Source organism: Strix aluco, chromosome 1 (genome assembly GCF_031877795.1).
Source record: "Strix aluco isolate bStrAlu1 chromosome 1, bStrAlu1.hap1, whole genome shotgun sequence".
NCBI lineage: Eukaryota > Metazoa > Chordata > Aves > Strigiformes > Strigidae > Strix > Strix aluco.
The window spans coordinates 151,907,197-151,934,524 of NC_133931.1; the positions used below are offsets into that span (position 1 = coordinate 151,907,197).

Below are 27,328 nucleotides of genomic sequence, written 5' to 3' on the forward strand. Positions count from 1 at the left end.
GGAAGTTGGAGATGTTTGACATCCAACAAATAGCAAAAAGCATTAAGCTGTTAAGATCAAGAAAAGCAAAGCAGGTACTGAGACACAGCCTGAGCCCCCACTGATAGGGGCACAGATCTCACTTTTTAGAATCAAATCCCTCAGGTTCATTGGCATCTTTCAATCCTTCCTGACAACCCCAGGTCATCCCAACAGCGTGTTGCTGAGCTCACTGACAGAACAGCCACTGCACTCCAGGGGAAGAGCCTTGGGGGTGAAGGCAAGCTGCCTTCCTCCTCCCTCTCTCACCTGGGGACTCCCACAGCTCAGGGCCTCTCCCCCTTCTGCCAGCAGCAAGGGGTTTGTGCTCCCCAGCCTAGAGCAAGAGCCTCCAGCTGCCTCAGGGCTGCGATGCTTATGGCTCCTCCTGCCCTCCATCTGCAACTGATGATAGTGGTGCAAAGACTTTCTATACAACAGAGTATTCAGCAGCTAGAAAGTAAAGTAGAATATACCCCCCCAACCAATAAAGAGGTAAATTAAATAGACTTTAAAGACCTTACATCTATTTCCCCAGTCAACTCCTCCACTGTGCAACTGGAGGTCGTGCTTTTCTGTTCAAAGAGGCTGCAGCAATTCTAGCTGCTTTAGTACAGCTCCTCAGATTTCACACACACAAACACTTCTACCCAGACTAACGCAGTGCAAGTCACATACAGGAAGTTCAGTAAATAGAGACCCAGACCCCACACTTAGTTACTAAAAGGTCAAACAGTTTGTCAAATATTGTGGTTGTCTGACCACAAACATTTCCAGCTGCTGGAAACCAACACCTTAGTTCTGCCTCTGGTTCCTGTTGCGGACTCAAGTAGGGAGCATGGTCAGAGAACTGTCACCTTTTCTCAGCCAGAGTTGCTTCTGTTTGCTGAACAGATTCGTTAGCCCTCAGAATGGCAGCACCTCAACAGCACCTCTGTTTTATAGAAATAATTTATTACACCCTCTATTAGTACAAAAATTTACAAGCCAGTTCTTTTTGTCCAGTTTCCCTTTTCCCTTCCAATAGAAAATATCAAAAGAGGAAAAATTCACGTAAAACCTAAGTTGTCCATTACTGTGTGGGAAATGCAACAGAATTCTTATCAACTGGTATTTTCTCCACAACACACAGATGAAAGATGTAATAAGCATCTCGCAAAGTATTTCTTAACTATTATTATACAATGGCCTCCCTAAACAAAATTATTAGTGGGACAGTTAGGACTTTTTGGAGACAGTCTTTTTCGGATGAGTGCTTGCCATATTTTTAGATGCTACTGGTAATCAGAGCAATCTTTCCAATGACTGTTACTGTTAAGTTATTTTAATCTCAGGACAAATTAGAAGTGAAACTCAAAGCTTTTAATTTTTGTGGTGAAAATGAAGAAATATAAATATGAATTTAAAAATGTATAAATTAGAAGCACGGAATTTGCTCATTGTATTCTGGATCGCTTGACTCTGCTCGTTTCTCCCAGTGCTTTTCTTTTCTGGGATAATCCAGTTCCAAGTTCTGTGTTATTCTGAAGGTAAGATTCAGCTTCTGGCAGGCAGTAAGACTGCATTGGGGGAGGTGGATCCTTCAATAGAGGAAGAGAAAAAAAAAGTTGTTTAGCTCAAGAAGCTTCTGAGGAGAATGAAACAGCTCATTAGATTTCTAAAATTAAAAATAACAAAAACACTGCGCACCTACATTCTGATTGCATTTTGCAAGCTCCCTACCCTGCATCAGACCCACTGCCAGCACTAAAACAAGTTATAGCAGCTACAATTTGAGGCTACAGATCAAAAGACTTGGCCTAGGCACTTGTGGCCACAATTCCTGGCAAAGGTGGCACACGACAGGTAGAGCAGCAGTCCCTCTCCGAGGCTTTGAGGCCTGCCCCATCCACCCTCCCGCCGCGGGGCAGGTGAGGAGCGCCTCAGGCGTGCACACCTGGATGAGGTAGTCAGCGATGTACTCCGGTTTCAGGCAGTTCACTCCTTGGGCTGCCGCCTCTGCGACGCTGACCCTGGTGTCATCTGGCTTCAGCTTACTGAAGTCCGCAAAGAGATGAGTTGCTTCTTTAAAGAGAGACACAGAATGACCAGAAAACACCTACAGATTAAAACACGACAGAAAAAAATAGGTTTATATTCGTGTTTCTTCCCCTAGACAAATGCAGTTCATGAGCTATAATTTCACTCATCAAATTAACCATCAAGCCAATGGGAAATAAAATACCACGTACAGCTGCATTTTGTACCATCACGTACCTTTCAAGAAGGGTGATCCTTCTCATCAGAGAAGGGCACAGAAATTCTGTCCCCAATTCCTACCAGCACTACTGACTTGTGCCACCTCAGGCAAGCTGCTCTGCCTGACCACTTGCAAAATGAAGATGACATAGCTTCTTCCTCCCACACTTCGACCATCTCTCAGTTATCCTGTGTAAGCAATGTTGTTGGCTGTGCTGGGTTTGTGTGGCAAGGTTTTTGGTGGTAGGAGAGGGGACTAGACTGGTGGCCCCCTGCAAGAAGCTTCTAGAAGCTCCTCTGGCTCCAAGGCCGAGCCAATTAGTGATGGTGGCTACACCTCTGTGACAACGTACTTAAGACGGGACACGCTTTGAGGAGGAGTTCCGAGGACACCTATGTGAACACCGAGGTCAGTGGAAGGGAGAAGGAAGGGGGGCAGGTGTGTCACAGCAGAGAGTCCCCCTGTATCCCATGATGAGATGGCAGGGCCACCCCACCACCACCCATGGAGGTCACTGGAGGACCAGAGATTCACCTGCAGCCTGTGGAGGAACCCCAGCACTCTGTGGGAAGAAGCAGCCCCTGCAGTTGTAGTTTGGAGCTGGGAGGACTGCAACACGTCGGGGTGATCCACACTAGAGCATCTCGAGAAGAATGCATCCCGTGGGGAGGACTCACGGTGGAGAGAGTTTGTGGAGGACTGTCTCCTGTGAGAGGGACGCCACGTGGAGCAGGGGAAGAGTGCAGAGAGTGATTTCCCCCCTACTTTGCAGGAAGAAGCAGCAGACTGACTGCACCCCCCCATCCCCTGCCCCTGTGCCACTGGAGGAGGCGGCAGAGAAATCGGGAGCAAAGCTGAGCCCAGGAAGAAGGGAACAGTGGGAGAAGATGTTTTTAAGATGTGATAACACTTCTCACTGTCCCACTCTGTTAAGCATTGTTGTTGTTAGTGTCTGAATTAAAGTGATGTCCTTTTTTTCTTCCCCTAATGAGCCTGTCTTGCCCATAACTGTAAAGGGTGAGTGACCCCTCTCTGTCCTCATCTCAGTTCCTCAGTCTTTTGATTCATTTTCTCCTTCCCAGCGCTGGGGGGAAAGTGGGGAGTAAACAGCTGCATGGTGCTCACTTGCCCTCTAGGCTCAAAGTATGACACTGGTTAAGACCTTTTACTCACATGGAAAATGCCCTGCCCAGAGTTTAACAGAAAGGAAAAAAAAAAAATACAAAACAACCCACACACCATATGTATATTTAATTATTAAAAAAAAACCACCAAAAACCCTACATACTTTTGCTCCTCCTGACTGAAGAAGGCGTCTGAATCCCGCTTCCTTGGTTTGATCAACATTCAGGATCACTTTCCAGCCACTGAAAGCTCCCTAGATAAAAGACTCAATTTAGTCAAAAGTATGTTGGTACTGAAAAAGCACAAAAAACTTAATGGGTCTATAATGTGCCCCTTTTGGGAATATCCATTAGATAAAGATTCACTATCACCTAGTTTTGTCTTTAAGTGTAAATGGCAGAAAAAAAGCCCACAGAACATACAACTATTGGCAGCTTACAGCCAGGCAGCTTGCCACCTGCATAGCAAGATGGGCAAACCGATCTAGGAAAAGACCCTTGGCAATGAGTAATTTTTCCAGAAGACCAGACAGTCATTTACAGAAAAGCATCTTAAGAAAAACAGTTACTTGGAAACTTCCCCCCCCCACCCCATAAACTACATTATCTACTCAGTTACAGTAACAGCACCCAGGGCCAAGTGGTTGCCGTCTACAAGCACTCACTGTGGTTTCCAAGTAGGCAACAGGTACAGTGGATTTGTTAGAAGCATTCATTTCAAAAAGGTTATTGTAAAACACATGTAAGTGAAGATATATCCCGATGTGACTGGAACATCAGCACTATTTCTACCTTTCAATGAATACTCGACTGCAGTGCCTGATTTGAGAGAGGAGTTAAAAGGCTTTGGGGAGCCCAAGTCCCACTTTCAAAAATCCCACAAAGACTATGGAACTTGCACCATAAAAATCACAGAAGGTGCTTTAGGAAAGATGTAAACTTGTGTCCTATTTGAAGCACAATAGTATGTTCACTGCTAGAGCTATAAAAATGCTGTCCAGAGAGCTGTATTCACCTGTACGGCACAGCACAGGATTTCTGTTACTGTGAGTACCGGTTGTGGTTTCCTAGTAAAGCCACATTAGGTTAGTTCCCCAGTCAGAGCCCTGAAGTGTAAACATCATCTTCCTGGCTGAGGGATGTTTACACACACAAGTAGCCACATTCCAACTTTGCAAAAGTAGCACAACACTTCAGGAGGAGATTAAGACTTTTAATATACCAGCATTAAAAGGTTTTTTTAAAACAAAATTACTTAACTAAAATATATCCAGCTAAGCCATTTTGTTCTTAATAACCAAGCAGATTACCTTTCCCTGCCAGTTAAGTTTCTGAGTTTCTTGGTGACAATCGCTGTCGTGTCCACCCACACTGTACAACCTACATTGCATGAGTATCTAAATACCTCAGTGATACCATACCTCAACAATACCAGTTTCTTGCCTCCCTTTATGAATTTTTTTCCTCCATCTCATGGCTGCAAGTGCTAGTTTCTTCTGGTTTACATTGATTCCAGGCAAAACATTAAGTATGGAATTACTTCCCCACTCATAATCTTCTTCCTAGAACAATCATAAACCTGAATTACAAAGAAATCCTGCCAACTTTACCAGCAGAAAACTAAATTAAAAAAAAAAAAACCATACCAAAAAGAAAAACAAACAGACAAAACCCGAGCAAATTCCAACTCACTCTAGCTTTATATATTGATTTTATCTGGCTGAAACAGCTCTAGGTAAAATTAGAGATATGGCTCTTAATTGCACATATGTATCTAAATCAACTCCTGTTTTCTGTGACATCGTCACATACACAACTAGATTCTTCTTGCAGTTACATACAATGGAATTCAAGAGCAAGGCAAAACAACCCACTACTCTGGACACCTTCGACTCTACATTTCCACAGTGTCTTCCAAAACAATGAAAGTTGGTTTTGATACATAAAGATATGAACCAGTCTACAGGCATCATTTTGAAGTTAGCCTGGTCAATGTAAAAGAACTGTAGACCGAGGAGAACTGTGAAATACCGGTTAGGGAGGTGAGGAGTTGGAAGAGATAGTCTCCAAAAATGTTTATGTACATGGTTATAGAGTTGAATTATTTAAAACTATTATATGTTCAGTTATGAAAGGATCAAGATTTCATTGCTGGTGTAACAAGATCCATGTAAATTCAGCTGATACCAGTGAGAATTTACCAAAAGGTACTCAAGCTTCAATTTTCAGAAACAACTATAAAAAGTATAGGTATTTCATTTATCCTCTACCAGGAGTTTGGTCCAGGACCAGTTTTCAGAGCCTGCCAAAAATTTCTCAGACTCCGGATCCTCTAAAACTCCCAAAGCTCAGGCATCCTAAACTGCTGACTGATTCTGAGAGGTTAAGTCCTCTCCTAGTAGTGCAAAGTAAAAAAAAACGTGAAAGGGCACCATACTCATTTCTCAGTAACAAGGTCACATGCCTGAACAAAGCAGCCAGCTCCTCTACATGCCTCCAGGTAGGAACGATGAAGCACCCACTTTCCAGCTGCCATCGAAGCCAAGAATTTTTCATTTCGAAGAGGATGTCCCACAACAATGTGTGTGCAACTTGGATCAAAGCACTGTTTTTCAAGTACTGTTCCACCTTGAATTGAGGAATGAATTTGATTCAAATTATTTAAGGCTCATGCTGTACCACAGAAAGGATCAACTCAAAGTGAGAATTATTTGAATTGAGGTAAAAATATACTTAACTCAAATTTACATTGAAAGTATTATCATTGAAGTGACATGGGCAGAAGCTGGCAAGGAAAGAGAAGCAGCCAGGGAAGAGTGGCTCTGATAAAAATAAAGTGCCACTGTAACAGACAGGAATGAGAGAGACACCAGAGGACAGCAGATCCTGGGCACTCCCAACAGTAAAGAATGAGGCTGTTGTGGAGACAGCTAGAAGAAAACTGCCAGAAGACAAAACCATTGCTGTTTTATGGCAAAGCTGATCACTAACATAATAATAATATATTCAAAGAATTGCTCACAAGCACAGAAAGCCATAAATTTGAGACCTCAAATCTGATGAACCACTAACAGAAGGCCTTTCTTTTCCCCAACAAGCCACAGCTGACCAGACACATACAGACACATGCTATTCTTCGCATTTCACAAATATCTGGTACCTAATTCTTCAATCAGATGGCAGTAATCAAATCTTTCTTGAGGATTAAGAGAAGACAGCTGAAATTTACGGTGTTTTTCTGGTTCTTCATCAGTCTTCTCATCTTCAGTAACAGCCTGGAAATACAGTAACAGATTTTGAAAATAATGACAGAAAGATTAGGTTGACAGCTGACTATTTCTCTGCCAAACATTCTGGGTTATTTTTATATGAAGTTTTCCTTTAGTCAGGAAAAGCAGAACCAAATCTGTCAATCACTTGACAAAAAGCTTGGATCTTATCAAATCAATGTTAGGCTTGTGCTTAACATCCTCTTAGTTCCCGCTTTCTTCAGGGCACAACTGAACCAATTTGTCAGAAAAACTAATCCTTCATTCGTAACCACCGAATGCCAAGTTGAACACAGGAGTCTATCTATCACATCCATCCATCACACTGCCTCATTCATTCAGACTTTCTATAACTTTGAGGTCCCTTATGCATTTCCACCACAGCTTATTTACTAACATGACACGTTATGCCTCTGAAGACACATAGCTGCTGAAAGTTTGAGCATCAAGCAATACACTGTGGGCAAAAGACTAAGCTCATTTTCCTAGCCCCTTCCAAGTTCACTATGAAATAGCAGAATTTTAAATCAGGTTTTTGGCAGAAAAATAATTTTCCGTTTGTACCTAAACATAAATTCCAGATACCACCAAGGAAACAAAGGCCTAACTTTTTTCCATCATCCTAACGTGGCTGGAGGAGTTCCAAGAAATACACATAGTAACTCCCCACTCCAAAGCTTACCTCAGCATTCCAGCAGGAACTAACAGGACAAAAAGCTTTATTTGTCTGAACAAACAAGCTTTATTTGAGTAAACATTATTTGTTCAAAATCTTGAAGAACGGGGCAAAGAGAAATAGAACTGCACAAAAATAATCCACTTCAAGATTTTAAATGCAGATATGCACCTGATTTATATTTACCATCAACTTCAAAACTTCTTAAAACGTCATTATATCTCTCAGAACACAAAACACCATAAGTATTTCTTCATATGACAAACCTTTTCTCTGGGCTGTGGTGCCACAGGAGGGTTAGCCAGTGGAAAAGCAATGCTGGGGGCCTGCGGAGTGGGGATCAAGTGATCTTTAATTGGCGTTTCAGGTTCTCTGCATACAGGATTCTTTAGACCTTCAATCAAATCTCCATCCCCAGCCTCAGGAACAGCTGTGAAAGTAGAGTGTTGTTGCATGACTTATCTTTGGCTGAATATAATTATGGATAAAGTAAAAAATAAAATGAAAAATTTAAAAAAAGGTAGCTATCCTAGAAGGACAAAACACAACTGCTACTACAACGTGTACAGTTACATTTCACCACTGCCTTTCATAAAGATACTCTTCCTTATATCACAAACCACCAATTGCAATACTGCAGACTCGTGTCCCTGGATGCCTTGCTTTGAAAAAAAACCCAAAAGCCTCAAATGGCCTAATTTTGTTGACTAAACCGCATTGACTCGCTTGAACCAAAAATGAATTGAATGCATTTAGCTAATTTGCTTCAACCTCCTCTAGGACAGGGTCAGTTTTCAACAAGACTGTTGCCACAAGCAGAAACTCTGTAAGTAGATTGAGAGAAGGAGTTAGGGGCACGAGGGAGGCAGTGGGGAGAGAGAAATAAAGGATTCCGCTGTCTCTCAGGAGGCAGGAATGGGAAGAAAGCAAAACCAGATGACAAAACATTAAGTATGTTGTTTCTTTAGTCCTAGCAGTAGACTAAAGACTTCAAAAAGAACAGGGAAGAGAAATGCAGTATCTTCACTGAATCTTGACCTAAGCACATCCACTGGCAGCTCTGACACATCTGTTTTTCAAGCTCATGGATTATCTTCGTCCTTTATCTCCATTCTTCACCTATGAATATTTCCACTAGAATTAAAAAGTTTTTGCTACTGGTATTCCCATTTGAATTCCACCACGCCTACCCAAATTGTTACCTGGAAACCAGCTGTGGTTCCAAAAAAAAATAAAAATCTGTAAGATTTCCTAAATTTGATGCAAACTATTTTAGACAAGCACTGCCTTGGTGCTTGACCACAAACAGCAAATGGATAGGAAAGCTTCTCTTTAAAAAACAACAGCACATAATGGAGCTCAAAGATGTAAAATTGTACTTTTGTCGTTCAAGAAATGCCAACAATGCTGACTTTTTTTTTAAAAAGTAGAATTCAAACACTATTTTAAAAGTCCCAAAGATGAAATGGATGCTGTAGCAAAGAACAAGGATACTGTATTTCTGATTTTACCTTTACGAGCAATCTCTGCATCAGCTAAAGATTCTCTGAAGGCAGACTCATCCATGTTCTTATTGGCGTTACTCTGACCTTGCTCAGTGTACTGGGAAGGACTATTGGGCCACTGAAAGTTACTGACAAGTCTTGCTCTCTCCTCCCTCGCAGTAGGATCATCCCAGATGATCTGCTCACTCTGGGATGGCTCTGTGTTCATATCTGTGAGTGCCTGACGGGATTGCCTAAGGAAAAAAGCACACACACCTTAAATATTCGTTTCATAGTAGACTACCGTATTTGAAGGGAATGTGTTAATGATCACATCAACTGTAGCCTCCAAGTGACCTCATTATTAGAAAGCATGGCCAGGAAGGGGGAAAATTGCAGTACAAAAGCAACTCCAGCAGCCTGGCTTTGTGAGCTTAAGTGAAAAAAGGCAACCAAAAATATCAGCAGGAGATGGTTTTATTATGTGTCCTATTGATAAATTATTCCAAAGATCAGTGTACTGTACTGAACTTATTTATTTGCAAATAAATACCAAGCTAAAAGGAATAATTTTGCAAGGTTCCCATTAAGAGTTCAAATCCTATACTCTGTTTAGAAAGAAAAAAAAAGAAAACAGGAGAAACATTGACAGAGGTGCTTTGCAGGAATACCTACCACCAGTTTATGACCTATGTACTGAAATACTGCAGCACTGTTTTCTTCAAAATCTGTAAGAACACTAACTAATCTGAAAAGACATCAGTTGGCATAATTCAATTCAAACTACAAAGCAATCATACTATTCTGTGATATTTTGAAAAACAAAAGATACCCACTATGGATTAAGATAACATTCTGTCTTTATCTAGCACGTGCAGTTAAAGATTTTGAATTGCAAGAGAAGCAACTTAAGTACATGAGTAGAGAAAGGCAATACACCTGATAACCCTGGCGATCTATTCACATCTCAGTGAATGTCTAAGTATGTGCAAGGGAAGACAAAATAAGATACTCTGAAACACAAACCAATACCTTAGAGCCTCCAAGACCCTACTGCGGCCATTTCGCACAGACCGTGTGCTATCAGGAGTGGCTGGAGAACCATCAAAACTGTTCCTTGAAAGGGATCCTCGTTGCCCTTGCGGTTTCACTAGCGATGTGGCAGACATGATCTCCTGCAGCTGCCTTTGGAAGTTCTCCCTCATTTCTAGTGCTTGGGTTAAAACTTAAGAGAAGAAACAAAACTGGTAAGATCAAGACTGTTATACTGTAACAAGTGGGAAGTAACTGAAATTCCAGTCAACTTCCCCTCACCCCCCTGCATCAGGATAAAGACAATACTTTAAGGAGAGGAAAAGATATCTAGGAAAAAATAGGAAAAACTACATATACCCCAAGTCATCTATTCCTAGACACAAGGAGAAATCTCCACTTGGCTCACTTCTGAATTTGCCCACATGATCTAATTTATATCCACAATTCTCCCATGGCACATTTATTTACAAAACAAAAGAGGTATACTCTAAAACTGATTTGTCATGTTAAAGACAAACTGCAGTGTTTTAAAAACAAAGAAACAGCAATTAAGTAATTTGCAACAGATGATCATGATTTTCTTAAAATAGAGAGCAAAACCCTTTCCTCTCATGCAGCAACAATAAGGGCTAGCTGTACTTGACCAGTATATAAACACGGTACCTAAAGCTTCCAGATCTTAACATTCAGCACCTGAAACTGTAAAAGGCTTATATTGATAGTTTGATGTTCCACAACTATTTTGAAACCAGTGATTTACATTTACCTCCTTTGGATTCACTTGTTACTATCTGTTCTTCCCCTGTAGTGACCACTTCCTTTATCTGGTCAGTAGTTATATCATCTTCAGCATCATCTTCATCCACTGGAATAATCTAAAACCAATGAAGACAAGTAGAATTCTGAAACACCAAATTTTTTTGCTTTTTACCCGTGTTCAATACCTGTATAAATTCTGAAGATTAATAATCTTGCCTTAGAGTAAACCTAACCTTTCTGCTACTACAATGACAGTAAAACAGTAAGCAGCAGCATCAATGACAACACATATTCTGCAGTCTAAATGTCTACTAAGGCAAGTTCACACCTTGGATCTTGTTACCTACAAGAGAAGGCAAAGACTGGACCTACGTAATTTCAAATTTGGAAAGCACTTCTAATCCTGAAATGCCGGCTTTTCCCTCCATCACCCTAGAAGAGAAATATTACAAATGCAGAAAAATCTTAAGGAACACCTGCAATAGCTACTATTAATTACTAGCTAAACATGACTCAGGGCATTGCTGAATAAGTACCAACATTTTTTATTAAGATGTTAATATCAGAATTAAGTTAACTGAATCCAAATCACTTCATAGAACATGAATTCATATCACACATTATACCTCATTTTCCTCTGCTGGTTTTCTAGTTGACAGAAGTTTACTGGAGGAGGAGAGTCCGACATCTTGCACTGCACTGATGTCCAGGCTCATTTTGGGATTGTAAGTGTGAGGAAAGAGAGATTCAGGAAGCCGTTTATATTCTTGGGCACTCTGTAACAACATCAGTTAACGTAAGAAAGATGAGAAACCGATTGAGATAAAAGAAATTTCACGTCTAAACATAGGAAAAATACAACAAAAACACCACCAAAAGCAGTACTTTACACAAGAGGAAAATGTGGCTCTTGTTCTAGGAAATGTAGCAGAAATGTTCAATGGAAGATAATTTCTTGTCTCCTCGCAGAGAAAAAGGTAAAAGTACATCAGTGAAAACTGATTGCTCAATTCATAAATTCAAAGCAGGATGCAAAACATCAGTTCCTATACATGTTCAGTATAAACGCAAACAGAAAATCCACTGTCATACATGTAACTAGTTTTAAGCCTCCATTTCCCTTTACTTTTAATAACAGAACAAAGCAAGCTCCATACCTCTAAAAGCCAGTGTTCTGAAACAATATGTATACCCCGTTCTTTAACGGATTTGTACTCCTTGTTGTTGTCATTCTGTCCTCCCTTGTAGATGAAGTGTGTTACTGTTTCATCAAAGCACCACCTAGAAAACAAAATACAACCTGAAGATATAATTTCTATCAAAAAGTATCAGAAATCCAGCTCAGAAATTGTCCTATCCCTTGTTCGTTAAAATATTGTTTTGTCTATTTTGTTATGCTTAAATAAGCAACGAGCCCACTTTTTTAATCAAAAAAGACCACATTCAGTTTCAGGACAGAACAACTTCAATGTCTTTTGAAAGCATTCCTGAAGTAAACAAAACTAAATCTAATAAACATATGGAAGAGGAGGGGTTTTGCTTTAGGGTTTTTTGTTTTGTTTTTATTTAAGTAAGTGGAGTTTCAAATCAGTTTCTGAAAAGAAGGTGTGACCCAGGATGAGAGCGCTTTTTTTTTTGTTGACATATTGAGCTGCAAGTGAAATACCAGTCCTTGAATCTCAAAATAAACAAAATGCAGGATTCTAACATTAAAACCACGAAAATGCAAATACCTTCAACATTTCTAAGCTACTATGAAACATACGGGCAACTTCTTCATCCACACCATGAATGATAACACTTATTATAGAAGTCAGTAACAAAATATGTAAATCAGATTCAGTGGGAGCAGAATTCTGTCTTAAATCACAAATGTTAGTTTGTAGTTTCTCTTCGTGACAAGCTATTTTTCCTACGCTTTTCTAAGCACACTAACTTAGACATTCTTACAATTTGTAAAATAGTTTTGAGACAGGGAGAAACACACACAAATTCAGATCAGATTCAAAATCTAAACTATAAAGCAAATTTTCAACTACCCAAAAGCTAAACATGTTTCATAGTTTTCTTCAAAAAGCAAGAGAAGGAAAGAAAAAAACTTGCCATTCAGGAAGACTTCAGGACAAACAGTCTTTCCAAGACAGACTTATCAAGAACATAGAGACTGGGGATGCGGTGGGGAAAGATGGCCTTAGAAGCAGATGGCCTTATTTGCAATAGAAACTGTTTAAGATGGTGAACACTAATGTTTAGCAAAAGGTCACGTAGATAAAGCATATTAGAATGTGAAGAGTCATATTTATTAGAAGTCGCATCAGTGCAGAAGTTTAGAAGTTTAGATTTTTTTGTATCAGTTGATACCTGTAGTCTGCCCCAAGAGAAGCTGCTACTCCATTCAGTTCACTTTGCTTCTTACTAAGTTTTTTACTAACATATATAACAACATCAGCTAGAGGCTTGGGCTCTTCTTCCTGCGCAAACAGCAGCAATAAAAACAGGAGAGTCATGTTTGGAAGCTTTCTCTATCGATAACAAAAACACTTTAATATTCAGTGTAGCATGTAGTAAAATATGCAGTAACAACAAAACTAAGATAAACACATTTTCTCTACTTTTGCTGCTCCCAAACTCCATGGTCAAAACCCAGCACTATTATCATTCCATGCACTAGGAATCCAAAAGACAAAAGATTCATTCTCAGCCAGTCTCCCTGGAACATATTCTGCTCCTTCCATCGCAGACAAAGCACTTCCTGAACACTGAAATTAGGGAATTATCAAATCTGATGTCACATAAGTATTTCACTGTACTAGAATGAAAAAAATTAAGAATAAAGAGCTACAAAATAAAAAGTGACAGCCTTCCCTTGCTGAAGGCCATTAGCTTTTTTGCCCCTCTGCAGCAAACCATGTACTAACACGACAAGCAATACATAAGTGCTCCTTTTCCTTCCACATCTTTTTCTGTTTTCTCTCACTAGAGTAGATTAGACTGAAGAGGCAAGATGACTAGAAGAAAGGATAACATAACATGTCTTTATAAGGGGGTAAGCAACTGATCACATCTCGTGCCTCCTAGTAAGCAGAAGAGCAGCACCTTACAGAGGAAGATAGGAGAAGACGACATGGGCATTAAAAAAAGAACTCCTAACTTTAGTCCAAGACAAAATATTTAATTCTGCTCACCTGGAGCCTGGGAATTTCTTAAGTGTGATGAAATCCTCTCATCTCAGTACTACAAAGTCTAAATTGGTATATATTTATATGCTGTGTTACTTAGCAACTTCTTAATATTCAAAATAGTAGTACAGACAGTAGAAAAAGGTTTTAAAATCTTTGCCTTCCAGGAGGAAAGTCTTCTATCTCACCTTCCTTTAACTGTCACTGAAGAATATGCATAATCATATGGATTTCTACTCAAATAGATCACAAAGCACAATTCACAAACTCTTTTGTAACTTAAATCACAAAAGAGATGGCATTTTCTTAATTAAGCCTATGCTCCAGAAACCCAACCCCAAAATCTCCTACCGCTTCCGGCTGTGCAGCGGTCAGCTGCGGGCTGGCAGTAAGGGCTGCTGTATGCCTTGTGCTGTTTGCCAGCGCCAATTTCAAGTTTCTGCCGATGACTTCAGAGAGAGGTGTGCTCAGTTTCCTGGTTTTTTGATCAGGACCTCCTGGAGTTTCCAAAGCTGCCAGAGCATCCTACCAAAATAGAAGCAACTGACTGACTTTCACAAACAGATTACAGAATTCTCACTCAAGTGAAAGTATCACAAATACAATCTGAAGTAAGATTTCACACTCCTAAATCAGGACAGTGTACTACAGTAGCAGCTAGCAAGTGCAACTGTAGTACCACTGCACAAAAGCAGTACAAGACAATCCCAATCTTAGAGTCTGCATAAGCAAAACAGGAAGAAGATAGATTATTAATATTTCTTTTCACTGCCATCAATGAAAACTACATTCAGTGGAAAAGCCAGTGGCCAAACCCAGTCATTCCTAACGCCAACCAATTACTATAATTTACCAATACCACCCCCACAAGAGTTGCATATGAGTATGTTGGTTCTATCTGTACCTTTAAGACACCAAGTTTCTTACTGCCCTTTTTTAAAAAACAGAAATTTTGGTGTAGAGTATCTTGCTTTTGAAAATTATCAGTGGTGAACTATTAGATTTCAAAAAGAAGAGTACCAATCGAATCAGACTCACTCACAGAATGGTTTGGGTTGGAAGGGACCTTAAAGATCATCTAGTTCCAACCCCCCTGCCATGGGCAGGGACACCTTCCACTAGACCAGGTTGCTCAAAGCCCCGTCCAACCTGGCCTTGAACACTGCCAGGGAGGGGGCAGCCACAGCTTCTCTGGGCAACCTGTTCCAGTGTCTCACCACCCTCACACTAAAGAATTTCTTCCTTATGTCTAGTCTAAATCTACTCTCTTTCAGTTTAAAACCGTTACCCTTCATCCTATCCCTACACTCCCTGATAAAGAGCCCCTCCCCATCTTTCCTGTAGGCCCCCTTTAAGTACTGGAAGGCTGCTGTAAAGTCTCCCCAGAGCCTTCTCTTCATGAAGCAGAACTAACTAAACTAAAGAGAATTCTTCTGGTTTTGTAATACATGTTTTGTTCTATTACGGGCAGAGGGGTTTAAAAAAAAAAAAAAAAAACAAAATACAAAACAGCCAACCCAAAAACAACCCCCCCAAAAAACTAACAACTTTGCAGGAATTCAATGCATTCATCTTTCAGATAAGGCCTCGGAAATGAAAAACAAACCTGAACCCTTCCAAAGCACACTCGAGTCATTCCAGCACAGATACTCCCTGAATGTCAGGGGTTTCTTTGTTCTGTTTTAAGACTAGTAGTTTTTCTAGCCTTTTGTGGCCTTCAGAATGAGACAATGAACCCAAAACTCCAAGGCATTTTTCAATCTGCAATAACAGCTTTGTAACTGCTATAAAGCTATTACATTAAAACATGTAATTAAAGTAGCATCTCATCACAAAACAAGCAAACAGTTGTTCCAAATAACTGGAGCAATCATGAGCCTTCTTGATATATTTCTCAGTCTTCAGATGTAAAGAACACAGATTGTGTACTGTGTGAGGTGTAGAACACATGAGAATATGATGCAATAAGCACAGAAGAGCTTTGTTAAAGGACATTATAGCATCTATTAGTCAATAAATGTAGTCCAAGGTCAATAACTCAGAATACATATAAACAGAGCCAGTTTTCCTGGCTTCATTCAAAATGGAAAGTCTGTATGTTAACAGTATCAAAAGGGGTAAGCACAGGTTTCTGTGTGTTTTTTATGTTTATGCGCATCTTTAACCCTAGTGGTTCTACAGACTAAAAAATTTGCAAAGGTGATCACCTTCACATCAAAAGAAGGCTTGAATAACTTGTCTTTGGAAAGAAATTTTGATGGTGTATCAAGATGTAAAGATGGCTCTTTCTGTGGCAGTTTCCCTTGTGCAAGAGGGGTTGTCTTCCCAATATGATGAGAGATTACAGCTTGGAAAGCTTTACTCTGGAACCTGTTGATATCAAGAGGGGTCACAGCTGTTTTTTTCCCAGTTTCAAGGAGATACGTAGGTTGTTCTGAATCAGGAGATTTAACAGTCGCTGGTGTCTTGCTAAGCTGAGTAATGGAACTCTCCTTATCTTTAAAAGAAACAAAGAAAACATAATCAAGCAATTTCCTTTTTTTTTTTTTGAACACAGATCTCACATACATTTTTATTTAAACATCAACTGAAAGTTCATCTAACCTTTCTCTCCCTAAAAATAATTCATATCCCCCCCCAATAAATGCTCTAAACTGATGATTATATTTTAAAAGCCAGTATCTTAAGCGTCTCTTCCAGTTAGCTACTTATTTAAAATTACTTTGGTACTGAGCTTGACCCTAAGTGTCTGAAAAAGAGCAAGCAACCCCTGGTTCACTCTCACTGTTTGCAGTTCCACACACATACCTGTATAGCTCACGTATGTTGTACAACAACTACCAAAATATAAATCCAAGAAAGAGATGTAATACACAACAAATCCTTCCCTTTCAACATTAAAGGTAACTCCTCCTCCCTGGCTCCTTCCTTCCCATGCAATACAAAGTTTCTTTCATATTCATGACTCTGAATCACACCCCTTTAGGTTATTATGTACTTTTCCGGTCCCTTATGCCTTTGGATTAATAGGACCAAGATTTAGCGAGGAATAAGCCCTTAAAGCTTATCCATCACAAATGCTTCTAGATAAGCATGACTCATCATCTTTATAGCTCAAAAACATTAGGACAAAAATTGCTTTTACATTTTACTGCTCATTTCCGCCCCCACTCCCCATTTTTCCTTAAAAATGTAACATACAGGTAAGATATGACTATGCCAACAACATACCTTTTGTCCTCTGATTTAGTGACCCATATAATTAATTCACAAGGGCACTGGTAAAACAGGTCTGTTAAGATTCAGTATTAAATCACTGTAGTCTGCATCTTAATATGGAAGAAATATTGCCAAATAAAAGATGTGAATTAACTGGAAAAGGAGCAGAAGCATCAGAAGATGAAGTAGGCATGAAGGACTGAATAGAGGGGCATCATGTCATTGCAGACTAACAAGTACGAAGCTGGATCTAAGCTGGACCTATCATCAATTCCCACGCAATCTACAGAGCGGCATGTACCAAAAAGGACAAAGCTGAGACACCGAGCTTGATTCCCAGCTGACTGATAACAAGACTCCACGAGACTTGCAGCAAACACACAGTATCATTTCTATAATCACAACTCAAAAGCAGGGGGAAAAAAAAAAAAAAGGAAAAAATACTTGGAAAAATATCCTTTAGATCTAATACTTCGAAGGCGTTAGGAAAAAATTGCCCTCATATCTGCCTTCTTTATCATGAACGAACAGTACAGTGACACAACCATATTCCCTAACTCGCTAATGACCAACCTTCAGCTTCTACATTTTCAACCAAGAACTTGCTTTCATCTGCTCTCTTTCCTGTCCTTGCAGACTGCAAAAGCCAAGCTACGGTGACAGCCGGCAAATTCCACTTCTTTGCAGCTTCATACTTCGAACCACCTGGTTCTCTCACCACAAGATGAGTACTGGCAAACATTCCCTTTTTTGCATTGGCTTTCCGCACGAAGAATTCTTGGACTCTAAAATTAGATTAATAAAACATTCATTTAGTCATAAGCAAAATTAATCTAGGGCACTTTTATACTATTATAAAATGCATTCAAGCAACAGAAAAGCAACCAGTAGAATTATCTAAGGCCATCCACTTTGCACTTTACAGCCTAACCTAGATGCAAAAAAGTTAAACAGTAATGTTTTGCTTCTATCAGTATTGAAAACATAACATTTCTCATACTCCCGAAGTCCTTCCAAATCATACACTGGGCCTAACATTCTTCTGCAAGATTAATGGGACAGTCTGGACTCTTTTCTGGAGTCAACAAGCATCATTTCCAATTGAACAATAGTTTTCTTTATACTACAGTTTTTCTCTTATCATCAAGGACTCAGTCTTCCAAGAAGATGGCAGGACTGAGAACTCACCAGCAAAGAATTTAGTCCAGACTACAAATCAGATCAAATGATACTCTAAGCTATACAATTTTGCCACTTCATGACTAAACATGTTTTTCTTAATGTTTTTCAAAGATTCTGATGAATTGGGAGCAAATAATACACCATCCCAGCTCCTAAGAAATGGTGCACTATCACTGGTTATGAGGTCGAACCAGATAGTACCGAAGAAGAGGAACTTTGGCCCACTCCTGGACAACTGAAGAGCAACTCAGAAGGCCTGACACCTGAAAAACTGACTTTTTTTTCCCTCTGTTCTAGAGCAAAGCAAAAGGTTACTGAGACTCAGTCATTATTCCGGTAGAAATTAGGCTGTGTGACTACTGATTAAATTTCTCTAAAGGAGAAGAAAGTAAAAGAACTATATAATAACGTCTCATTGCTTCAGCACTAGCTTTTGTAAATTAATAGAATCCAGAAGAGCTGTAACTCTAATATTTGTTACTCCTGTAAAAGAAGAAATTAAATGCATAATGGATTTCATCACACTGGCTGTCTAAGAACAAGAAGAAACGGTGACAGGACACATACCTGGCTCCTAGCAGTCCTGCCAGATAAACCAGGGAGTCTCTCTCAGCACCAGTGAACTGGCTAAAAGAAAGAACACAATCTTCCAGAGGGGTAACTCCTTCCATTACTGGGACTGGTGTGAAAAGTGGATTGGACTGGGGATCTAAAAGGAGCTGCTGTTCCACACACATTATCTTAAAGAAGGTGAAAGAGATAAAAATGCAAATCAAGCCCAACAGCAACAAAGCCAACAATATTCCAGCAACTGTACAATAGCATTTACAGACTCAACAATAAGCAATCCTGCCTCCATCATTACATCCGAGACAAAATATTTCTCATTGCATCAAGCAAATTCTTCTCTAGATCAATTTAATTTTGTCAGTTTTGACTTACTGAGGCATTATTCAGAACTTTTCAGTTACTACTCTTCCAACCCTGGATGATCCCTTAAAGTAGTTCAAGGTGGGATCTAAAGGTCTGTCTAGATTTACTTCACAGAAAGCTGCCTAGTACTGAAAACACTAACAGCAGTTAATCTACATCATGTGCCCGCTCTTGAGAAATACGATTATTATTTTTTGACTTTGAGCTACAAAGCTGACTTGCTCTTCTGCCACAAGTTAAAAAGCTGTAAAAAGCATGAAACAATAAAAAGTAAGCATAAAAATATGCAATAATTATTCATCAACTGGCTCCTTCTACAATTCATTATTTAGAGAGAATGCTGTCAGACTCTCATATAAGCCTTTGAGTCATGACAACAAAGTCCTATTTAACAAGCCTTTAGAAAATGAAGTGAAACAGATAGAAGATACCTTACACATGCAGAGGCTTTAAAGTGTGATTTCATTCAGTGTATTTCAAATGAAACAAGGCTAATCTCTCAGCATCTTACTTAACATTTTAGCCACCGATAACTACATTCTGACCAGACATATTTCTAATATAGATACCTGTTCACTCGCAGAACTGAAAGTGTAACACCCTTACCAGCCATGTATTTGTGACAACATCACCAACAGTTGGCTTCACCGTGCACCCCAATAAAGGTACCACAGCATAGTCTGCAATGGTTCTGCTTTGCAGCGGCAGAATTTTCCCAGCATTCTCCTTTATAATATCTGCAATGCAGGACTCGTCCTCTTCACCAAAACCCAAAAGAAGAAATCTCTTTCTGACAAATAAGCCTCCTTCAGCCAGTGAAGAAGACTCTCCCAAAGAACCATTACAGACAGAAGACTGATTCTCTCCTTGAACAGTCAAGTGAGTAACATCACTGAAGGTTCTGGATGTTAGTTTTTCGACTTCATCTGAAAGGGGAAAAAAAAAACAACCAAACAAAAATAACCAACCATAGTAATTGATTGACAAGAACATCAAAGTCAACTCAAAATAGTTTCATGAGGAAATTACAGTATTCTGCTGTTTTCAGCCAGGTTTTAGTTAAAAACTGGTCTATATAGGACTGTTTAAATTTGATTTCTAAAACACAACATAGAGGGCAACATAGTAGATGTGGCTATCTTTTCAATATGCAAAAGCCACAAAACTCAAATGCTAATTATGAGTGGTTAAGCTTTCTATGGTATGCTGAGCCTGGAACGTACCTAATGTAGAATCATTATTTACATATTGAGAGAGGAAGTCATCTTCAGCAGCTTTCTGGTGCTTTATAACATTCACAGCTTCTTTCTTCAAGAGATTTTTATTTTTGGGAAGAAATGACTTCATTCCAGGCTGCTCCAAAATTGAGTTCTCTAACAGCTGGTAGTTTAGAGGGATATATTGCTCCACTGGATGTAGATAACCTTTACTGAATGACTCCAGCAACCATTTTGCTGCCACTACATGAGGCCTATAAAATAAAGTGTTATACAAACAAGTCACAGCAGGTTTCAGAACTGTGATTCTTCTTTCCTGCTCTGCAAATACTAGTATATAGTATATAGACATATAGTTATAGTTTGTAACTCCAATACTAAGCAAGCTTTGGCACTTTACAAACCTCACCTTTTTTTTTTTTTTAATTCTTTCAGTCTGAGAACAGAGAATCTCATACTTATTTTCTATAGTGTAAATTATATCTGACACTGCTGGGTTGCCAAATGCTCCCTCCTCAATATATTAACAAATACATGTTAACACCTCTTTTCACCAGTAAGAATACTTTTTGCTATTCGCTGAGGTGACTCATGGCTACCCAAAGAACTACAGTATTCAAGAGCACATGAGGATGTACTTATGAATACTAGCTGTAAGTCTTCTCATTTAAGTCAGGAACTATTTGACATTTTCAAATCAATACATGTTTTCCTGTTTACAAGGTGGTGGGAGAATGAAATCAAGGCAGAAAGAGACCTTAAGCAATATAGTTATCATAACCTGTGAGCTGTCTTGTCCAAAAAGTGTTTCAGTTCATCATTATTTTCCCCCAAAATGACATGGGTAACATCTTCATTAAGTTGATTAAATCGAACACCACCACCGCAATTAATAAGCCTCCTCATCTTGTCCAACTTCCTGCCACTGAAGCCACACAGATAGATCTACAAAGAGAACAGAGCAACAAAAAAAGGCTTTTAAGAAAAGAAAAAAAGAAGAAAGAAATTATGTAGGATAATTTGGTGTAATTTGTTTTGACTGCTGTAGAACACAAACTAGTGGCACAACTTCTGAGAAGCAGCAAAAAAGTTAAGCATTTAGAATTGGATCAATTTATCTTTACAAACTAATCTAGCAAAACTTCAATATTTACTAATGGAATGAACCCCCAGCCAAAGTCATACAACCAAAAAACCCAAACCCCACACCAATTCTAGAATCCATTCACTATAGTGTTTAAATATATGTCTATAAATACATATTATATTTATACTACATATTTAATACAATTATACGCACACATATATGTAGACACACATGTAAGCTACAGCATGTGGACACAAAATAAATCTGGCATTTACTACTGACCATGGAAACCATGATTTACTCAAGCGGCAATTACCAGTGCTTTAACCTAGTTGATTCCACAGGGTTAAGACTGAACATTTCAAAGTACACATTGTTAAACATACTCGACATCCATCTAACAAATCTTCAGGGGCTTGAAAAGAACTTATATCCAAGTTTTCCAGCTCATCAGGAAGAGGATCCAGTCTGCTGCTCATAGCAGAACTACATGCTGTTTCATTAACACCACCCAAACTGATACTGGAAATGTGGCTGACATCTGAAAGCATATGATCTTTAAACAAAATTTAAAAAGATGCGTTAGTTTTGGGACATCTTTCTCCACTGCTTCACTAAACAAAATACAAAACTCCCACATATGATTTTGTTGTGCTAGAAGGAAATTTAAAATCTGAAGAACAAAAACTACCAGGCAAGTATAACCTTGGTTAAACCCAAGGGTTTTATTCACACATAGGTTGATTATGTCCTTACTAGCAAGAGTGCTTATGCACCTTCTGTTTATTCCCAAATGGATGTAATCTATGAGATAGCAGCTAATGGGACTGGTTTTCAAAGCTTTTATTCCAGTTTTGTGGCCACCTATTAACAATAAAACAGGCATTTCTGTAGTAAAGAGAATGTGAACATGTAGCTCATAGTAAACATGAAGTTCATTGATTTAAGAGAGTTATACGCAGTTTCTGTAATACCTAACTTCAATTCCCAGTGCTCTGCTGGTAGTGTTAACCCAGTGCTCCTGCTCAGTCATTTCCTGAAGTAGCAGTCAGTAACAGGTGTTTGGAAAGACACATCTAAAGCTGGCTGTGTCTTTCAGGCTACCATGTTTGTTTACAAAATGCTTTTAACTTTCCTTCTGTTAATAGCACGGAGTAAGTAAAAACAAATACATGAAAAAACTAGAAAAAATACTAGTAAAAAAAATTTGGCATTTGTTTTCCCCCCTAAGACTGCTGTAAGATTAAAGTCATTACAAACACTTGTCTTGAACTACAGATGTACGAACAGCCGTGCTTTTTTAGGACTTAATACACCACTGATTCTCAAGCACACAGTCATATGCCTAATTCCAGTTTACTTTTTAAACAATTATTCACGTGTTTTAAATCTACACGTTGGAATATTCAATGTGCATAAAAGTAATCTGTTGTGTTTTAAGCAGAACCCAACCTGTCAAACCAGCATTGCAAAAGCAAGCAGCACCCTACTAATCTGAAACAGTTCTTCCTCCTTACTACAAGTATTTCCTACCTCACTTTTAACATATTTTAAAAGGTCTTACTTACTATTGGGCTTGCTGGCATGATTCGTAGGTGTTGACGTACTGGGTGTATTACTTGGCTTTGATCCAGCCTCTATTTTATACATTGTCTCATCCTGACAGAAGCCCTTCTCAATGCTGTCAGAAAACCACTGCACAGACACACAGTGCACATTCCATTTTTTGGCACATTCATACTTCTGACCTTTCAAATGTAAACAAAATAAAAACCACAAGTCACTAAAAGGCTAATGCTTCAAACAGTGATCGCTGAAAGATGGTTGGACATTAAGACGACTGAAGAATTCAAGTAACTGATTTCAGTGTGCAAGTTGTGTTATCCTGGATTCTTCTGATAAGCTGCTTATTTATTCTCTAAATAAAGTTAGACCAAAAAATCTCACTGATGGCTAGCTCATGAGTGCAGTATGACAGGGCAATAAAGAAAAAACCCAAAAAAGGCTTTAAAGCTTTCAAGCACAAAGAAGCAACGTTTAAAAATTCCCAGAGTATTTCCCCACAGAGAAAGGGACGGCAACTGAGGAAAAAAGAAAATGCTTCCCATTCTTCTCACAGTACAACTACAATCCATCTTCCCACGAGGAAAAAAAGGCAGCTTTCATTCTATCTTAGTAGGGAGTTCAGAAGGCACAGAGAATAGATCACTTAAAAAAAATATTAGTCCACAATCCCATTTCAATCAGCATATAAATTAAGTCCTATCCAGGTCTCCCAAAAAATTTTCTTTATTCTTCTATCCCCTCTAGGATTCTCCCTTTTTTCTTCCCTTAAATACCACCCGGGTCTCTGGTTTTTTCCTCTTTTGTACTTTCTCATGCCTTTAGAGCAAAGCAAGGGTGCTCTGCGTTACTCTTCCCATCAACAGTGATTCCCTGAACAGAAGTAGCAAGAGCAACACTGAAGCAGACACAGACAGTTCAAACTCTCATGCATATTTACACTGCTTCAACTCAAGAAGTGAAAATAACATTTACTCTCTAAGTTTTACCTTTTGGCTCTTTAACTATGAGGTGAGTACATTCATTCATCTTGAGCTGTCCCATATATTGCCCACCATGTTCAGCAGTGAGGCGCTGGACTTCTTTCCTATCTGAACTACTTAAGCCAGTTACGCAAATTGTACAGCCAAGGAACACGGGACAAGCGTAGTCTTCCATCTTCACATCGGTGTATCTCATTATGCTAAAGGAATGAAAGAAAGAAAAAAGAAATAATATATTTTTTTCTTCCAAGCAAAATCAACCAGAAAGTAGTCTGCATCACTGTAAGAATTACCAGTCCCCAAAACAAAAACAGGTTGGTTTTTTTCATACCTTTGCTGAGATTTATCCCACAGTGTCTTAACCCAAGAGGGAAGCAAAACAGGTTTTTTCAGAGAAGCAGCTACTAAGTATTTCTTGCTGCCAACTTCTCCAGCTATAAGATGAGTTACTGACATGTTGAGGTCTCTGTACACACATCCACCCATCATCTGCACGTATTTATGAACTTCTTCCTGGGTGGGGAAAAAAGCTTATAGAAAATTATCATGAAAAAAGAAAGAACCTACACCACACTCACAATCACCTTAGAAAACAAAATCACGGATATCAATTGTCCGTGGTTTCTCCTGAAAAACTGTTCAAAAATACAAAATGTATGTATATGGAAGCCATAAAAAACTTCAAATATAATTTCCATTTTATTTGCATTTATGATAAGCCGAACGTAATATGTACCCCTAATAAAAATACTACAATCATACTGTATGAGTAAAATTTTGCAGATGGTTGACTTTTAGGTAATATAAATTAGAGAGATCTTGGAATAAATAAAAAAGTAAACTATTTAAACCATAGCTAATTGGGTATTGTATCTTTACCATGTAGTTTTGAGTAACCAGAAATAGAGCATGTTGCCTGTAGCATTATAGCCTCAGACAAACTAGCAAGACAAATGATCCATCTAATCAGGTAATAAAAATCCCTAACACATACATTTACTCCCATATTAATACAGCTGAAAACATTTATGATTATATATGTATATATTTATATAATATATACATATGCATGTATAGCTACACCTCTACATACACATTTATATACTACATATACTTCTAAGACTCCCTTTTTTTCCATATGTACAACCCTCTAAACTATGCATACCCTACAAACTACGGAAAGACTAGATATATAGACACAGGCACAACTAGACTTATGTATAGTATGACTGCTGCCTTAGTAATGAGCCATCTGAAGCAAATTTCAACGATAATCAGCTAAACAATCCATTTTGTACGATGCATTACCCTAAGATCTTTTTCAAGGCTGGTACAGGATATTGTTACGTCGGCCATGGTCATATTGTACACAGGATACTCAGCTCTCGGGACACATCGCTGGGACTGCATACAGTACAGGACTACCTGTGGTCCAACAATTCTACAACCAAGCTGCAACAAAATAACAGAAAAAAAAAAAATAAAAGTAGCAGAAGGTACACTGGTATAAGGCAGGCTTTCCTTGTCCCAGAATCCTGAGGAAGGCAGGGCCCTTGGTCTCTCCTCCTCCTCCAGCATCCCCAGGTAGTCAACAGTTTTGTTTTTACTTTCAGCTGCAGATGTTCAATACAATCCTTGTAGGTTTTCTGGCCTCAGTAAAACTCAGCCGACACTATAGCTAATATGCCAGAGAATTTCAGCTAGCCTATCTTTATCTGCTGGACAATTCTTTGCCAGTCAAACAAAATCATGTTACTCAGGAGGTAAAAAGTGTGAGAGCTAGTTTAGTAACTCCAGCAGAAACAGAACTGATCATACTATTTATTTTTCCACATGCTTCAAAATAATCCCTGTGCTTTGCTAGTCATCTTCTTCCTCAAATATAGGATGCAGTGAAGTTTTAAACATTTTATTGTGAATACTTCATGCTGCTATATTCAGTGCACAAAGAGAGAACATATACAGAGTGCAAGGATGGACATGAGCGTTTCTAGAAAAGAAAGTATAGCTAGAAGTAAGCTGATGGACAGCATACCTTTTTGAGATGATTGAAAACAGTGCCTCTAAAAGGATCACAAATGTAAAGCGATTTATCATTTTCTTTTATATTGAGTGCTGTTTCTTCTTCAAGGATCTGGAGATGTTCTTGTGACTGAAATTCTTTTATAGACTGCAGGAAAACAGTGCATACAACAACATTTATTTAATTAACAAATCACAAATAGCCAACCCTGTAGAAACTACACAAGTACATTTAATTGAAACAGCTCACAACAAAGCTACCATGCAAGAGTATATTGGCAGAATATCTCATGGATGCTCCCCTCACTCCCCCAGGTCTTCACAATACCCAAACGTTCATCATACAAACTTTCAGGACTTGACCCTGCCACACAGTGCCTTTTGCTCCCACCAACCTCTCAGGGTGGAAAACAACCCAGTGTCCTGCCTAAATTTGCTTTGTGTGTAGATGAGTGACCACTATCCAGACCTTGTCAATATGTTTTGAAATGATAATTACTTCTTGTTCAAGAAGAAACATCACAAAACTATTCAACAAACTTTATTAAACACTCCTATTACAGAAATAGTTTTATTTCCAGATGCATGCATATAAGCTACATCTAAGTCAACCACAGAAATAACCTGATAATTCACTAAGCTGAGAAAGGTGATCAAACCTACTTACCTCGAGAGCTTTTAAAAAATACTCCGAGTTCTCAGAAGACTTTACGAATTTCACAAAAAACGGCTCCTTACTACCTTTCATCCTTTAACTGAGAAGCAAAACCCGGTAAGCGTCCTGACATTTTCGCCGTAGCCCGGACCCGCGCCGTGCCGGGACGCACCGCCCACCTCCCGGAGCTGCGGAGCCCCTCTCGTCCCTCTCCGTGCCCCCGCCGGCCCTCGGGCCTGTCCCACGCCGACCAGCCTCGGCGCCGACTTTTGCCGGAAAGAGGCGGAAGAAGGCGGGGGAGCCCGGGCCCACCGGGGTGCCCCTTCCCCACAGGGCCCCCTCCTCAGGCCGGCACGCTGCTGCCGCCCAACGCTCCCCCCTCAGCGCTCCCGCGCACCCACCGGCCCCGCCCGCTCCCGCTTGTTTGACCGCGCACCCACCGCGGGCCCGGCCCCGCGCCCAGCACCTCCACAGCCGGCGGGAAAGCGGCGGCCCTCGCACTGCGCAGGCGCGGGGGCGGGGCCGAGGGGTCTGGGGCGGGGTCTCCGGAGGGCGGGGCGGGGCGAGAGGGCGGGGCGGGGGTTATGCCGCTCCGCCCCCCTCCTCCCGCGCTGAGCTCGCGCTGCCGCGCGCGTCTGCGAAGGGCGGGCAGTGGCAGCCAGTAACGGCCAGTAACGGGCTGTT

At 39.7% G+C, this 27,328-nt stretch overlaps 1 protein-coding gene across 7 annotated transcripts; it reads right to left on the reverse strand.

The window, feature by feature from the left end:
- Positions 1-951: 951 nt before the first annotated feature.
- TOPBP1 (DNA topoisomerase II binding protein 1) lies at positions 952-27,155 on the reverse strand. Of its 7 annotated transcripts, none has more exons than XM_074840154.1 (28): positions 27,085-27,155; positions 26,657-26,744; positions 26,003-26,137; positions 25,276-25,419; positions 24,299-24,480; positions 23,974-24,167; positions 22,990-23,169; positions 21,808-21,977; positions 21,116-21,279; positions 20,341-20,588; positions 19,724-20,043; positions 18,752-18,924; positions 17,576-17,787; positions 15,991-16,280; positions 14,135-14,308; positions 12,966-13,075; positions 11,762-11,885; positions 11,231-11,380; positions 10,612-10,720; positions 9,843-10,035; positions 8,838-9,064; positions 7,593-7,756; positions 6,542-6,656; positions 5,846-6,009; positions 4,803-4,943; positions 3,546-3,635; positions 1,955-2,116; positions 952-1,598 (listed from the first exon to the last, which is right to left on the reverse strand). In XM_074840154.1, the coding sequence occupies exons 2-28, from the start codon at positions 26,735-26,737 to the stop codon at positions 1,455-1,457; spliced, it is 4,560 nt and encodes a 1,519-aa protein (XP_074696255.1). In that variant the 5' UTR covers positions 26,738-26,744; positions 27,085-27,155; the 3' UTR covers positions 952-1,454. The 7 variants fall into 7 exon arrangements, with proteins under 7 accessions (XP_074696255.1, XP_074696272.1, XP_074696281.1 ...); XM_074840171.1 differs by having other exon boundaries at positions 27,111-27,138; XM_074840180.1 differs by lacking the exon at positions 22,990-23,169.
- Positions 27,156-27,328: the final 173 nt, after the last annotated feature.

What these genes read in the sequence shown, in the direction of transcription:
- TOPBP1 (XM_074840154.1), bottom strand. Translation starts at nt 26,737, where the DNA reads ATGAAAGGTAGTAAGGAGCCGTTTTTTGTGAAATTCGTAAAGTCTTCT. An exon ending in GCCTTGAAAAAGATCTTAGG is followed by an intron (nt 24,481 to 25,275) that starts GTAATGCATCGT and finishes TTCCCCACCCAG; the next exon opens with GAAGAAGTTCATAAATACGT. An exon ending in AACAAGTGAATCCAAAGGAG is followed by an intron (nt 10,036 to 10,611) that starts GTAAATGTAAAT and finishes TCTTCTCTTAAG; the next exon opens with TTTTAACCCAAGCACTAGAA.